Source organism: Salmo salar, chromosome ssa04 (genome assembly GCF_905237065.1).
Source record: "Salmo salar chromosome ssa04, Ssal_v3.1, whole genome shotgun sequence".
NCBI classification, from domain to species: domain Eukaryota; kingdom Metazoa; phylum Chordata; class Actinopteri; order Salmoniformes; family Salmonidae; genus Salmo; species Salmo salar.
The window spans coordinates 4,042,386-4,059,023 of NC_059445.1; the positions used below are offsets into that span (position 1 = coordinate 4,042,386).

The window sequence follows — 16,638 nt, forward strand, 5'->3', positions numbered from 1 at the left end:
GAAACATACCATCAGATAGAGACAATAGTGGATGAGGACCATCAGATAGAGACAGTAGTGGATGAGGACGATCAGATAGAGACAGTAGAGGATGAGGACTAACACTCACCATCAGACAGAGACAGTAGAGGATGAGGACCATCAGATAGACAGTAATGGATGAGGACGATCAGATAGAGACAGTAGTGGATGAGGACTAACACTCACCATCAGATAGAGACAGTAGTGGATGAGGACCATCAGATAGAGACAGTAGTGGATGAGGACGATCAGATAGAGACAGTAGTGGATGAGGACTAACACTCACCATCAGATAGAGACAGTAGAGGATGAGGACCATCAGATAGAGACAGTAGAGGATGAGGACGATCAGATAGAGACAGTAGAGGATGAGGCACCATCAGATAGAGACAGTAGTGGATGAGGACCATCAGATAGAGACAGTAGTGGATGAGGACCATCAGATAGAGACAGTAGTGGATGAGGACTAACACTCACCATCAGATAGAGACAGTAGAGGATGAGGACCATCAGATAGAGACAGTAGAGGATGAGGACCATCAGATAGAGACAGTAGAGGATGAGGACCATCAGATAGAGACAGTAGTGGATGAGGACCATCAGATAGAGACAGTAGTGGATGAGGACCATCAGATTGAGACAGTAGTGGATGAGGACCATCAGATAGAGACAGTAGTGGATGAGGACTAACACTCACCATCAGATAGAGACAGTAGTGGATGAGGACCATCAGATAGAGACAGTAGTGGATGAGGACTAACACTCACCATCAGATAGAGACAGTAGAGGATGAGGACTAACACACACCATCAGATAGAGACAGTAGTGGATGAGGACCATCAGATAGAGACAGTAGTGGATGAGGACCATCAGATTGAGACAGTAGTGGATGAGGACTAACACTCACCATCAGATAGAGACAGTAGAGGATGAGGACCATCAGATAGAGACAGTAGTGGATGAGGACCATCAGATAGAGACAGTAGTGGATGAGGACTAACACTCACCATCAGATAGAGACAGTAGAGGATGAGGACCATCAGATAGAGACAGTAGTGGATGAGGACCATCAGATAGAGACAGTAGTGGATGAGGACCATCAGATAGAGACAGTAGTGGATGAGGACTAACACTCACCATCAGATAGAGACAGTACAGGATGAGGACTAACACTCACCATCAGATAGAGACAGTAGAGGATGAGGACCATCAGATAGAGACAGTAGTGGATGAGGACAAACACTCACCATCAGATAGAGACAGTAGTGGATGAGGACCATCAGATAGAGACAGTAGTGGATGAGGATAAACACCATCAGATAGAGACAGTAGTGGATGAGGACCATCAGATAGAGACAGTAGTGGATGAGGACCATCAGATAGAGACAGTAGTGGATGAGGACTAACACTCACCATCAGATAGAGACAGTAGTGGATGAGGACCATCAGATAGAGACAGTAGTGGATGAGGACTAACACTCACCATCAGATAGAGACAGTAGTGGATGAGGACCATCAGATAGAGACAGTAGTGGATGAGGACCATCAGATAGAGACAGTAGTGGATGAGGACTAACACTCACCATCAGATAGAGACAGTAGTGGATGAGGACCATCAGATAGAGACAGTAGTGGATGAGGATAACACTCACCATCAGATAGAGACAGTAGAGGATGAGGACCATCAGATAGAGACAGTAGTGGATGAGGACCATCAGATAGAGACAGTAGTGGATGAGGACCATCAGATAGAGACAGTAGTGGATGAGGACCACGATAGAGACAGTAGTGGATGAGGAACCATCAGATAGAGACAGTAGTGGATGAGGACCATCAGATAGAGACAGTAGTGGATGAGGACTAACACTCACCATCAGATAGAGACAGTAGAGGATGAGGACCATCAGATAGAGACAGTAGTGGATGAGGACCATCAGATAGAGACAGTAGTGGATGAGGAAAACCATCAGATAGAGACAGTAGTGGATGAGGATACCATCAGATAGAGACAGTAGTGGATGAGGACCATCAGACAGAGACAGTAGTGGATGAGGACCATCAGATAGAGACAGTAGTGGATGAGGCACTCACCATCAGATAGAGACAGTAGTGGATGAGGACCATCAGATAGAGACAGTAGTGGATGAGGACCATCAGATAGAGACAGTAGTGGATGAGGACCATCAGACAGAGACAGTAGTGGATGAGGACCATCAGATAGAGACAGTAGTGGATGAGGACCATCAGATAGAGACAGTAGTGGATGAGGACCATCAGATAGAGACAGTAGAGGATGAGGACAAACACTCACCATCAGATAGAGACAGTAGTGGATGAGGACCATCAGATAGAGACAGTAGTGGATGAGGACTAACACTCACCATCAGATAGAGACAGTAGTGGATGAGGACCATCAGATAGAGACAGTAGAGGATCAGGACTCCCTCCTCCCTCCTCCCTTCCTACTCTCTCCCTCTCTCTCTCTCCCTCCTCCCTCCTCTCTCCCTCTCTCTATCCCTCCCCTCTCTCCCTTCCTCCCTCTTTCTCTCCCTCCTCCCTTCTCTCTCCCTCTCTCTCTCTCTCTCCCTCTCTCTCTCCCTTCCTTCCTCCCTCTTTCTCTCCCTCCTCCCTTCTCTCTCCCTCTCTCTCCCTCCTCTCTCCCTTCCTCCTTCCACACTCCCTCCTCTCCCCCTCTACTCTCCACACTCCCTCCTCTCTCCCTCCTCCCTCCTCTCTCCCTCCTCTCTCCCTCCTCCCTCCTCTCTCCCTCCTCACTCCCTTCCTCCCTCCTCTCTCCCTCCTCCCTCCTCTCTCCCTCCTCTCTCCCTCCTCTCTCCTTCCTCCCTCCCTCCTCCCTCCTCTCTCCCTCCTCTCTCCCTCCTCTCTCCCTCCTCCCTCCTCTCACTCTCCCTCCTCCCTCCTCTCTCCTCTCTCCCTCCTCTCTCCCTCCTCCCTTCTCTCTCCCTCCTCCCTCTCTCTCCCTCCTCTCTCCTCTCTCCCTCCTCCCTCCTCTCTCCCTCCTCTCTCCTCTCTCCCTCCTCTCTCCCTCCTCCCTCCTCTCTCCCTCCTCTCTCCCTCCTCCCTCCTCTCTCCTCTCTCCCTCTCTCTCCCTCCTCCCTTCTCTCTCTCTCTCTCCCTCCTCCCTCCTCTCTCCCTCTCTCTATCCCTCCCCTCTCTCCCATCCTCCCTCTTTCTCTCCCTCCTCCCTTCTCTCTCCCTCTCTCTCTCTCCCTCCTCCCTCCCTCCTCCCTCCTCTCTCCCTCCTCCCTCCTCTCTCCCTCCTTCCTCTCTATGTAGTGTATTTGGGGACAGGGTCAGGGAGTGTTTGTAGCTCTAGCAGTAGGTTGGATGTTGGCTCAGTGCCTTACTAAACCCCATACACACACACACACACACACACTACACACACACACACACACACACACACACACACACACACACACACACACACACACACACACACACACACACACACACAAAACACACACACACACACACACACACACACACACACACACACAACACGCTAAACAATCTCCTGCTGTTGCTCACACAGCTGAGAGCTGCTGGTACATCTGGAGCATGGTCATCCCCTGGGTGTGTGTGTGTGTGTGTGTGTGTGTGTGTGTGTGTGTGTGTGTGTGTGTGTGTGTGTGTGTGTGTGTGTGTGTGTGTGTGTGTGTGTGTGTGTGGTGTGTGTGTGTGTGTGTTATCAGTTATCCCCGCTCTTACTGTTATTATACACACCTGAATGATTCGTAGTGGGTGTGGATGTGTCTTTGAGAGATAGAGAGAGAGAGACAGAGAGACAGAGAGAGAGAGAGAGAGAGAGAGAGAGAGAGCGAGAGAGAGAGAGACAGACAGACAGACATAGAGAGAGAGAGACACAGAGAGAGAGACACAGAGAGAGAGAGAAAGAGAGACAGACAGACATAGAGAGAGAGAGACACAGAGAGAGAGAGACAGAGAGAGAGAGAAAGAGAAAGAGTCGCTCCAGTAGTCTCAGTGTCTCTGTCTCTCCTGTCCTGACAACACTCTCTCCATCGGGTCCACGAGGGAGAGAAGAAAGGATGAGAGGAAGAGAGGGAAGAGAGAGAGGAAGGACTTAAAACACATGATCTCAGTCTGGTTGGTTATGGCATTTAAGAACAAGGGGAACCAGTAAAGGACTTACTGTTTTCTACCTAAGAGGGATTTTTACGACATCATCACATTGACTGGCATTTCAGTCCAGGTGACTACCAGGTGACTACCAGGTGACTACCAGGTGACTACCAGGTGACCAACCTGTTGAACTACATTCAACACATGCCAGACCAGACCATGGAGGCAATACAACTGGCTCATTAGCATGCATAGATGAATACATCCATAATAGACATGGAAACTCGATTAATTGATCTATTGGATACTCATGGCACCAGCTCCGTATTGTTGACTAGCCTGAAGACTGGACCTCAAGAGGACCCTTAGCTCTGTATCGTTGACTAGCCTGAAGACTGGACCTCAAGAGGACCCTTAGCTCCGTACTGTTGACTAGACTGAAGACTGGACCTCAAGAGGACCCTTAGCTCCGTACTGTTGACTAGACTGAAGACTGGGCCTCAAGAGGACCCTTAGCTCCGTATTGTTGACTAGACTGGAGACTGGACCTCAAGAGGACCCTTAGCTCCGTACTGTTGACTAGACAGAAGACTGGACCTCAAGAGGACCCTTAGCTCCGTACTGTTGACTAGACTGAAGACTGGGCCTCAAGAGGACCCTTAGCTCCGTACTGTTGACTAGACTGAAGACTGGGCCTCAAGAGGACCCTTAGCTCTGTACTGTTGACTAGACTGGAGACTGGACCTCAAGAGGACCCTTAGCTCTGTACTGTTGACTAGACAAAGACTGGACCTCAAGAGGACCCTTAGCTCTGTACTGTTGACTAGACTGAAGACTGGGCCTCAAGAGGACCCTTAGCTCCGTACTGTTGACTAGACTGAAGACTGGACCTCAAGAGGACCCTTAGCTCCGTACTGTTGACTAGACTGGAGACTGGGACCTCAAGAGGACCCTTAGCTCCGTACTGTTGACTAGACTGAAGACTGGACCTCAAGAGGACCCTTAGCTCCGTACTGTTGACTAGACTGAAGACTGGGCCTCAAGAGGACCCTTAGCTCCGTACTGTTGACTAGACTGGAGACTGGGCCTCAAGAGGACCCTTAGCTCCGTACTGTTGACTAGACTGAAGACTGGACCTCAAGAGGACCCTTAGCTCCGTACTGTTGACTAGACTGAAGACTGGGCCTCAAGAGGACCCTTAGCTCTGTACTGTTGACTAGACTGGAGACTGGACCTCAAGAGGACCCTTAGCTCCGTACTGTTGACTAGACTGAAGACTGGACCTCAAGAGGACCCTTAGCTCCGTACTGTTGACTAGACTGAAGACTGGGCCTCAAGAGGACCCTTAGCTCTGTACTGTTGACTAGACTGAAGACTGGGCCTCAAGAGGACCCTTAGCTCCGTACTGTTGACTAGACTGAAGACTGGACCTCAAGAGGACCCTTAGCTCCGTACTGTTGACTAGACTGAAGACTGGACCTCAAGAGGACCCTTAGCTCTGTACTGTTGACTAGACTGAAGACTGGGCATCAAGAGGACCCTTAGCTCCGTATCGTTGACTAGACTGAAGACTGGACCTCAAGAGGACCCTTAGCTCTGTATCGTTGACTAGACTGAAGACTGGACCTCAAGAGGACCCTTAGCTCCGTACTTCATAACTAGTCTACTAGTGTTTAGACCTAAAGGACAGACAGAGAGTGTGTCTGAGGAAGTGTGTGTGTGAGAGTTGGAGAGGGAGAGTTTAAGCGAGAGTGTGTGTGCGTGTGTGTGTGTGTGTGTGTGTGTGGTGTGTGTGTGTGTGGTGTGTGTGGTGTGTGTGTGTGTGTGTGTGTGTGTGTGTGTGTGTGTGTGTGTGTGTGTGTGTGTGTGTGTGTGTGTGTGTGAGCCATGGCCCATGCGGCAGCTCACCTGAAGAAGGCTCGTGAGTTAGAGCAGCCTCCCGAGCTCAGAGCCATACAGAAAGCCAGGGAGAGACGCAGACGACACAGAGAGAGAGCAGAGCGCCAACGCCAGGTAACACACACACACACACAGGTCGTGTCCCAATACCCAGAACTGGGTTTGTGATGTAATTGTGTGTGTGTGATGTAATTGTGTGTGTAGATCAGTTCAGCAGATTAGACAGACAGGAACTAAAAGTGACGTGATGCTTGTGTGTGTGTGTGTGTGTGTGTGTGTGTGTGTGTGTGTGTGTGTGTGTGTGTGTGCGTGCGTGCGTGCGTGCGTGCGTGCGTGCGTGTGTGTCTGTGGTCTTAGCCCCATTGTAATGTATGTGAGGAGTGATTAGTGTTGAGGGGGAGGCACCAGATGACAGATGTGTTGTGTGAATGTCAGGGTCACTGGCAGATCTAGAATAGAGATAGAAGATAGACACTGGCAGATCTAGAATAGAGATAGACTCTGGAAGATCTAGTATAGAGATAGACTCTGGAAGATCTAGTATAGAGATAGACTCTGGACTACTTTAGTCATAGTTTGTAGTTAGTAGTATATATAAATACAGTTTAGTTATAGTATGTAGTTAGTAGTATAGATATATACAGTTTAGTCATAGTATGTAGTTAGTAGTATAGATATATACTGTTTAGTTATAGTATGTAGTATAGATATATACAGTGTAGTTATAGTATGTAGTTAGTAGTATAGATATATACAGTTTAGTTATAGTATGTAGTTAGTAGTATAGATTTATACAGTGTAGTTATAGTATGTAGTTAGTAGTCTAGATATATACAGTTTAGTCATAGTATGTAGTTAGTAGTATAGATATATACCGTTTAGTTATAATATGTAGTTAGTAGTATAGATATATACAGTTTAATTATAGTATGTAGTTAGTAGTATAGATATATACAGTTTAGTCATAGTATGTAGTTAGTAGTATAGATATATACAGTTTAGTCATAGTATGTAGTTAGTAGTATAGATATATACAGTTTAATTATAGTATGTAGTTAGTAGTATAGATATATACAGTTTAGTTATAGTATGTAGTTAGTAGTATAGATATATACAGTTTAGTTATAGTATGTAGTTAGTAGTATAGATATATACAGTTTAGTTATAGTATGTAAATGTAGTTAGTAGTATAGATATATACAGTTTAGTTATAGTATGTAGTTAGTAGTATAGATATATACAGTTTAGTTATAGTATGTAGTTAGTAGTATAGATATATACAGTTTAGTTATAGTATGTAGTTAGTAGTATAGATATATACAGTTTAATTATAGTATGTAGTTAGTAGTATAGATATATACAGTTTAATTATAGTATGTAGTTAGTAGTATAGCTATATACAGTTTACATATACAGCTGTTTCCACTAGTCAGTGTTTCTGCTGTTTAAATTTAGATCTTTTAGAGAAAGACATTGATAAGAGTGATGGGAACACAGTGGTGCACACACACACACACACACACACACACACACACACACACACACACACACACACACACACACACACACACACACACACACACACACACACACACACACACACACACACACACACACACACACACACACACACACACACACACACACACAATCAGAACGCCACAAAATACCGATGTTACATACTATGTAATACTTACTGTCTCTCTTTCTCTCTCTACTCCCCTCCTCTCTCTCTCTCTCTCTAGTCTGACAGTAACACTAGTTTCCTGCGTGCTGCGAGGGCGGGGAACCTGGACAAGGTTCTGGAGTTCCTGAAAGACGGAGTTGACATCAGTACCTGTAACCAGGTAAGAACCGCTGGAGGTTGCTGTGGCAACGAACATCTAGATACAGCAGCAGTACCACCCTGCATCCCACTGCTGGCTGGCCTCTGAAGCTAAACAGGGTTGGTCTCTGTATGGGAGACTGCCCTGCATCCCACTGCTGGCTGGCTTCTGAAGCTAAGCAGGGTTGGTCCCTGGATGGGAGACCAGATGCTGCTGGAAGTGGTGTTGGAGGGCCAGAATGAAGGAACATATTCCTCTGGTCTAAAGAAAATATCCCAATGCCCCAGGGCAGTGATTGGGGTGCTGTTGTTTTGTTTTGTACACTCAGTGTAAAGAGAATTAACCCTAGTTAACAGTATATAACTATAGAGGGAATTAACCCTAGTTAACAGTATATAACTATAGAGGGAATTAACCCTAGTTAACAGTATATAACTATAGAGGGAATTAACCCTAGTTAACAGTATATAACTATAGAGGGAATTAACCCTAGTTAACAGTAGATAACTATAGAGGGAATTAACCCTAGTTAACAGTATATAACTATAGAGGGAATTAACCCTAGTTAACAGTATATAACTATAGAGGGAATTAACCCTAGTTAACAGTATATAACTATAGAGGGAATTAACCCTAGTTAACAGTATATAACTATAGAGGGAATTAACCCTAGTTAACAGTAGATAACTATAGAGGGAATTAACCCTAGTTAACAGTAGATAACTATAGAGGGAATTAACCCTAGTTAACAGTATATAACTATAGAGGGAATTAACCCTAGTTAACAGTATATAACTATAGAGGGAATTAACCCTAGTTAACAGTATATAACTATAGAGGGAATTAACCCTAGTTAACAGTATATAACTATAGAGGGAATTAACCCTAGTTAACAGTATATAACTATAGAGGGAATTAACCCTAGTTAACAGTGGTGACCTGGACACGTGCCAGGATACAGAGGGGAGCAATTAGGAAGGGAGGTTGAGTTAGTTGAATTATGTAGTCCCCTAGTGTGTGTGTGTGTGTGTGTGTGTGTGTGTGTGTGTGTGTGTGTGTGTGTGTGTGTGTGTGTGTGTGTGTGTGTGTGTGTGTGTGAGAGACAGGGTAGTGTTGTTATGTGTCCAGTCCCTGTCTTATGTAATAGACTTAATATTTCAGCTCACATGTCATTTGGCTTTTAAAAGCCTCTGTGTCGTAAGTTAAACACACACACACACACACACACACACACACACACACACACACACACACACACACACACACACACACACACACAAGCGTCTGTTTCGTGAGTTATTAAGTTTGGTCATAAGTCATAGGTTTATTAATATGTTTTATATAATACCAACAAACAAGGGAACAGGGTGGTTTAGACCACAGCCCATAGGGTAGTAGTGTAGTGTAGTGTATAGGGAACAGGGTGGTTTAGACCACAGCCCATAGGGTAGTAGTGTAGTGTGTAGGGAACAGGGTGGTTTAGACCACAGCCCATAGGGTAGTAGTGTAGTGTATAGGGAACAGGGTGGTTTAGACCACAGCCCATAGGGTAGTAGTGTAGTGTGTAGGGAACAGGGTGGTTTAGACCACAGCCCATAGGGTAGTAGTGTAGTGTATAGGGAACAGGGTGGTTTAGACCACAGCCCATAGGGTAGTAGTGTAGTGTATAGGGAACAGGGTGGTTTAGACCACAGCCCATAGGGTAGTAGTGTAGTGTATAGGGAACAGGGTGGTTTAGACCACAGCCCATAGGGTAGTAGTGTAGTGTATAGGGAACAGGGTGGTTTAGACCACAGCCCATAGGGTAGTAGTGTAGTGTATAGGGAACAGGGTGGTTTAGACCACGCCAGTAAGGAACTAGGAAACATCATCACGTCATTACATAGGAGCTAGGAAACATCATCACATCATTATATAGGAACTAGGAAACATCATCACATCATTATATAGGAGCTAGGAAACATCATCACATCATTATATAGGAACTAGGAAACATCATCACTTCATTATATAGGAGCTAGGAAACATCATCACATCATTATAAGGAACTAGGAAACATCATCACATCATTATATAGGAACTAGGAAACATCATCACATCATTATAAGGAACTAGGAAACATCATCACATCATTATATAGGAACTAGGAAACATCATCACATCATTATAAGGAACTAGGAAACATCATCACGTCATTATATAGGAACTAGGAAACATCATCACGTCATTATATAGGAGGTAGGAAACATCATCACATCATTATATAGGAAAAAGGAAACATCATCACGTCATTATATAGGAGGTAGGAAACATCATCACATCATTATATAGGAGCTAGGAAACATCATCACGTCATTGTAAGGAACTAGGAAACATCATCACATCATTATATAGGAGCTAGGAAACATCATCACATCATTATATAGGAGCTAGGAAACATCATCACATCATTATATAGGAGCTAGGAAACATCATCACATCATTATATAGGAACTAGGAAACATCATCACATCATTATATAGGAACCATCATCACATCATTATATAGGAACTAGGAAACATCATCACATCATTATATAGGAACTAGGAAACATCATCACATCATTATATAGGAGCTAGGAAACATCATCACATCATTATATAGGAACTAGGAAACATCATCACATCATTATATAGGAGCTAGGAAACATCATCACGTCATTATATAGGAGCTAGGAAACATCATCACATCATTATATAGGAACCATCATCACATCATTATATAGGAACTAGGAAACATCATCACGTCATTATATAGGAGCTAGGAAACATCATCACATCATTATATAGGAGCTAGGAAACATCATCACATCATTATATAGGAACAGGAAACATCATCACATCATTATAAGGAACTAGGAAACATCATCACATCATTATATAGGAACTAGGAAACATCATCACATCATTATAAGGAGCTAGGAACCATCATCACGTCATTATATAGGAACTAGGAAACATCATCACATCATTATATAGGAACTAGGAAACATCATCACGTCATTATATAGGAGGTAGGAAACATCAACACATCATTATATAGGAGCTAGGAAACATCATCACGTCATTGTAAGGAACTAGGAAACATCATCACATCATTATATAGGAGCTAGGAAACATCATCACATCATTATATAGGAGCTAGGAAACATCATCACGTCATTATATAGGAGCTAGGAAACATCATCACATCATTATATAGGAACCATCATCACATCATTATATAGGAACTAGGAAACATCATCACGTCATTATATAGGAGCTAGGAAACATCATCACATCATTATATAGGAGCTAGGAAACATCATCACATCATTATATAGGAACTAGGAAACATCATCACATCATTATAAGGAACTAGGAAACATCATCACATCATTATATAGGAACTAGGAAACATCATCACATCATTATAAGGAACTAGGAACCATCATCACATCATTATATAGGAACTAGGAAACATCATCACATCATTATATAGGAACTAGGAAACATCATCACGTCATTATATAGGAGGTAGGAAACATCATCACATCATTATATAGGAGCTAGGAAACATCATCACATCATTATATAGGAACTAGGAAACATCATCACATCATTATATAGGAGCTAGGAAACATCATCACATCATTATTTAGGAGCTAGGAAACATCATCACATCATTATATAGGAGCTAGGAAACATCATCACATCATTATATAGGAACCATCATCACATCATTATATAGGAACTAGGAAACATCATCACGTCATTATATAGGAGCTAGGAAACATCATCACATCATTATATAGGAACTAGGAAACATCATCACATCATTATAAGGAACTAGGAAACATCATCACTTCATTATATAGGAGCTAGGAAACATCATCACATCATTATATAGGAGCTAGGAAACATCATCACATCATTATATAGGAACTAGGAAACATCATCACATCATTATATAGGAGCTAGGAAACATCATCACATCATTTTATAGGAGCTAGGAAACATCATCATATCATTATATAGGAACTAGGAAACATCATCATATCATTAGTGAACTAGTTAATATTGGTGCTGTCTCTCGTTACATCATTAGTGAACTAGTTAATATTGGTGCTGTCTCTCGTTACATCATTAGTGAACTAGTTAATATTGGTGCTGTCTCTCGTTACATCATTAGTGAACTAGTTAATATTGGTGCTGTCTTTAGTTACATCATCACATCATTAGTGAACTAGTTAATATTGGTGCTGTCTCTCGTTACATCATTAGGGAACTAGTTAATATTGGTGCTGTCTCTCGTTACATCATTAGTGAACTAGTTAATATTGGTGCTGTCTCTCGTTACATCATTAGTGAACTAGTTAATATTGGTGCTGTCTCTCGTTACATCATTAGTGAACTAGTTAATATTGGTGCTGTCTCTCGTTACATCATTAGTGAACTAGTTAATATTGGTGTTGTCTCTCGTTACATCATTAGTGAACTAGTTAATATTGGTGCTGTCTCTCGTTACATCATTAGTGAACTAGTTAATATTGGTGTTGTCTCTCGTTACATCATTAGTGAACTAGTTAATATTGGTGCTGTCTCTCGTTACATCATTAGTGAACTAGTTAATATTGGTGCTGTCTCTCGTTACATCATTAGTGAACTAGTTAATATTGGTGTTGTCTCTCGTTACATCATTAGTGAACTAGTTAATATTGGTGCTGTCTCTCGTTACATCATTAGTGAACTAGTTAATATTGGTGCTGTCTCTCGTTACATCATTAGTGAACTAGTTAATATTGGTGCTGTCTCTCGTTACATCATTAGTGAACTAGTTAATATTGGTGCTGTCTCTCGTTACATCATTAATGAACTAGTTAATATTGGTGCTGTCTCTCGTTACATCAATTGTGAACTAGTTAATATTGGTGCTGTCTCTCGTTACATTATTAGTGAACTAGTTAATATTGGTGCTGTCTCTCGTTACATCATTAGTGAACTAGTTAATATTGGTGCTGTCTCTCGTTACATCATTAGTGAGCTAGTTAATATTGGTGCTGTCTCTCGTTACATCATTAGTGAACTAGTTAATATTGGTGCTGTCTCTCGTTACATCATTAGTGAACTAGTTAATATTGGTGCTGTCTCTCGTTACATCATTAGTGAACTAGTTAATATTGGTGCTGTCTCTCGTTACATCATTGGTGAACTAGTTAATATTGGTGCTGTCTCTCGTTACATCATTAGTGAACTAGTTAATATTGGTGCTGTCTCTCGTTACGTCATTAGTGAACTAGTTAATATTGGTGCTGTCTCGTTACATCATTGGTGAACTAGTTAATATTGGTGCTGTCTCTCGTTACATCATTAGTGAACTAGTTAATATTGGTGCTGTCTCTCGTTACATCATTAGTGAACTAGTTAATATTGGTGATGTCTCTCGTTACATCATTAGTGAACTAGTTAATATTGGTGCTGTCTCTCGTTACATCATTAGTGAACTAGTTAATATTGGTGCTGTCTCTCGTTACATCATTAGTGAACTAGTTAATATTGGTGCTGTCTCTCGTTACATCATTAGTGAACTAGTTAATATTGGTGCTGTCTCTCGTTACATAATTAGTGAACTAGTTAATATTGGTGCTGTCTCTCGTTACATCATTAGTGAACTAGTTAATATTGGTGCTGTCTCTCGTTACATCATTAGTGAACTAGTTAATATTGGTGCTGTCTCTCGTTACATCATTAGTGAACTAGTTAATATTGGTGCTGTCTCTCGTTACATAATTAGTGAACTAGTTAATATTGGTGCTGTCTCTCGTTACATCATTAGTGAACTAGTTAATATTGGTGCTGTCTCTCGTTACATCATTAGTGAACTAGTTAATATTGGTGCTGTCTCTCGTTACATCATTAGTGAACTAGTAAACATTGGTGCTGTCTCTCGTTACATCATTAGTGAACTAGTTAATATTGGTGCTGTCTCTCGTTACATCATTAGTGAACTGCATGTCAAGGTCATACGTAGGTAGCATGCCAAGTGGAACCCTTTATTTCTTATCTAGTGCCCTTCTTTTGCCCAGGGGCCATAGGGTATTGTACTCTGTAGGGAACAGGGGACACAGCCATGTTCACTATAGAATGGGATGTTTCTGTGTCGCGGTGGTCAGATTTCATGGCTTGTTTTCCATGCTGGTCTTAAATAGTCCTGTCATGGCCAACTGTTGTTTAGCTTTGTGTTGAATGCTGGGCAGCTGACCCGTGTTTAGCATTCAGTTCTATAGGATATCAGCTGACCCGTGTTTAGCATTCAGTTCTATAGGATATCAGCTGACCCGTGTTTAGCATTCAGTTCTATAGGATATCAGCTGACCCGTGTTTAGCATTCAGTTCTATAGGATATAAGCTGACCCGTGTTTAGCATTCAGTTCTATAGGATATCAGCTGACCCGTGTTTAGCATTCAGTTCTATAGGATATCAGCTGAGCCGTGTTTAGCATTCAGTTCTATAGGATATCAGCTGACCCGTGTACGGCATTAAGTTCTATAGGATATCAGCTGACCCGTGTTTAGCATTCAGTTCTATTGGATATCAGCTGACCCGTGTATAACATTCAGTTCTATTTGATATCAGCTGACCCGTGTATCATATTCAGTTCTATTTGATATCAGCTGACCCGTATATCACATTAATTTCTATAGGATATCAGCTGACCCGTGTATAACATTCAGTTCTATTTGATATCAGCTGACCCGTGTATAACATTCAGTTCTATAGGATATCAGCTGACCCGTGTATAACATTCAGTTCTATTTGATATCAGCTGACCCGTGTACAACATTCAGTTCTATTGGATATCAGCTGACCCGTGTACAACATTCAGTTCTATTGGATATCAGCTGACCCGTGTACAACATTCAGTTCTATTGGATATCAGCTGACCCGTGTACAACATTCAGTTCTATTTGATATCAGCTGACCCGTGTATCACATTCAGTTCTATTGGATATCAGCTGAACTTTGGATAGATTGTCTCTTATATTTATACTGTAGATGTGTTCTATAAACAGAATACTATATTTATACTGTAGATGTGTTCTATAAACAGAATACTATGTTTATACTGTAGATGTATTCTATAAACAGAATACTATATTTATACTGTAGATGTATTCTATAAACAGAATGCTATATTTATACTGTAGAAGTATTCTATAAACAGAATACTATATTTATACTATAGATGTATTCTATAAACAGAATACTATATTTATACTGTAGATGCGTTCTATAAACAGAATACTATATTTATACTGTAGATGTATTCTATAAACAGAATACTATATTTATACTGTAGAGGTTTTCTATTCACAAACTACTATGTTTATGCACATATCCAGCTCTCAGTTCTGATGGGTCACTGTGACATCATAAGTACATATCCAGCTCTATGTTCTGATGGGTCACTGTGACATCATTAGTACATATCCAGCTCTAAATTCTGATGGGTCACTGTGACATCATTAGTACATATCCAGCTCTAAGTTCTGATGGGTCACTGTGACATCATTAGTTGTCACAAAATCCTTCATTGTGTTGCAGGGAAGACCAAAATGCAGCGGAGTTGTGGATACTCATATTTTAATTAACAAAAAAAGAGTAAAGCATCCACTTGACAAAACAATAAATGATACCCACAACACTAAACAGTTTTGCAGGCTCACCAACGCAGTGCAAAAACAACCACCCACAAACCCCAGTGACAAACAACTCCTACATATATGACTCCCAATCAGGAACAACGATTCCCAGCTGTTCCTGATCAGGAGTCACAAGACACACACAAGACTGCCACGTCCTGACCCCCAAACTACTACACCAGCTCCATCTGCTGGTCAGGACGTGACATTAGAACATATCCAGCTCTCAGTTCTGATGGGTCACTGTGACATCATTAGTACATATCCAGCTCTCAGTTCTGATGGGTCACTGTGACATCATTAGTACATATCCAGCTCTAAATTCTGATGGGTCACTGTGACATCATTAGAACATATCCAGCTCTAAGTTCTGATGGGTCACTGTGACATCATTAGTACATATCCAGCTCTAAGTTCTGATGGGTCACTGTGACATCATTAGAACATATCCAGCTCTAAGTTCTGCTGGGTCACTGTGACATCATTAGAATGCCCCCAAACCTCCCACCTCTCCCTTCTCTCTCAGCTGCTTTATTTGGGTCTGAGTCTCCCCACAACTGTTCTCACCCCCTCCTCCCCCTCCTCCCCTCTCCTTAGTGGTATTTTGGGTGAGGACCGGGGGAGGAGAGGAGAGGGGGGAGGAGAGGGGAGGGGGGGGTAGAGGGCAGGAGAGAGGGGAGGAGGGGAGAGGGGAGGAAAGAGGGGAGGAGAGAGGGGAGGAAGGGAGAGGGGAGGAGAGGGTTTAAACAACACCTCCTTCCCCCTGTCCATCTGTCCCTCCAACCTGTCTCTGTAGTGATGTATAGTAGTCACAAGATGTCATGAAGGACCATAGGGGCTCTAAAGGGTGTGTGTGTGTGTGTGTGTGTGTGTGTGTGTGTGTGTGTGTGTGTGTGTGTGTGTGTGTGTGTGTGTGTGTGTGTGTGTGTGTGTGTGTGTGTGTGTCTGCATGCTCCTTGTAGTTGGCCTTTTGTGACTCCCTGACAGCTTAACAGCTAATATTTATACTCTGACCCCCTATTGGCTGAAGCTAAGGAAGGTGACACCCTATTGGCTGAAGCTAAGGG

The 16,638-nt window shown here is 42.5% G+C and overlaps 1 protein-coding gene across 1 annotated transcript in view; it reads left to right on the forward strand.

The window, feature by feature from the left end:
• The window catches only part of LOC106591060 (ankyrin-2-like), a 136,299-nt gene that overhangs the window by 34,570 nt on the left and 85,091 nt on the right, over positions 1-16,638 (forward strand). Inside the window, 1 exon segment of the mRNA XM_045717602.1 lies at positions 7,770-7,871. Within this exon segment, the coding sequence (XP_045573558.1) occupies positions 7,770-7,871 (102 nt within the window).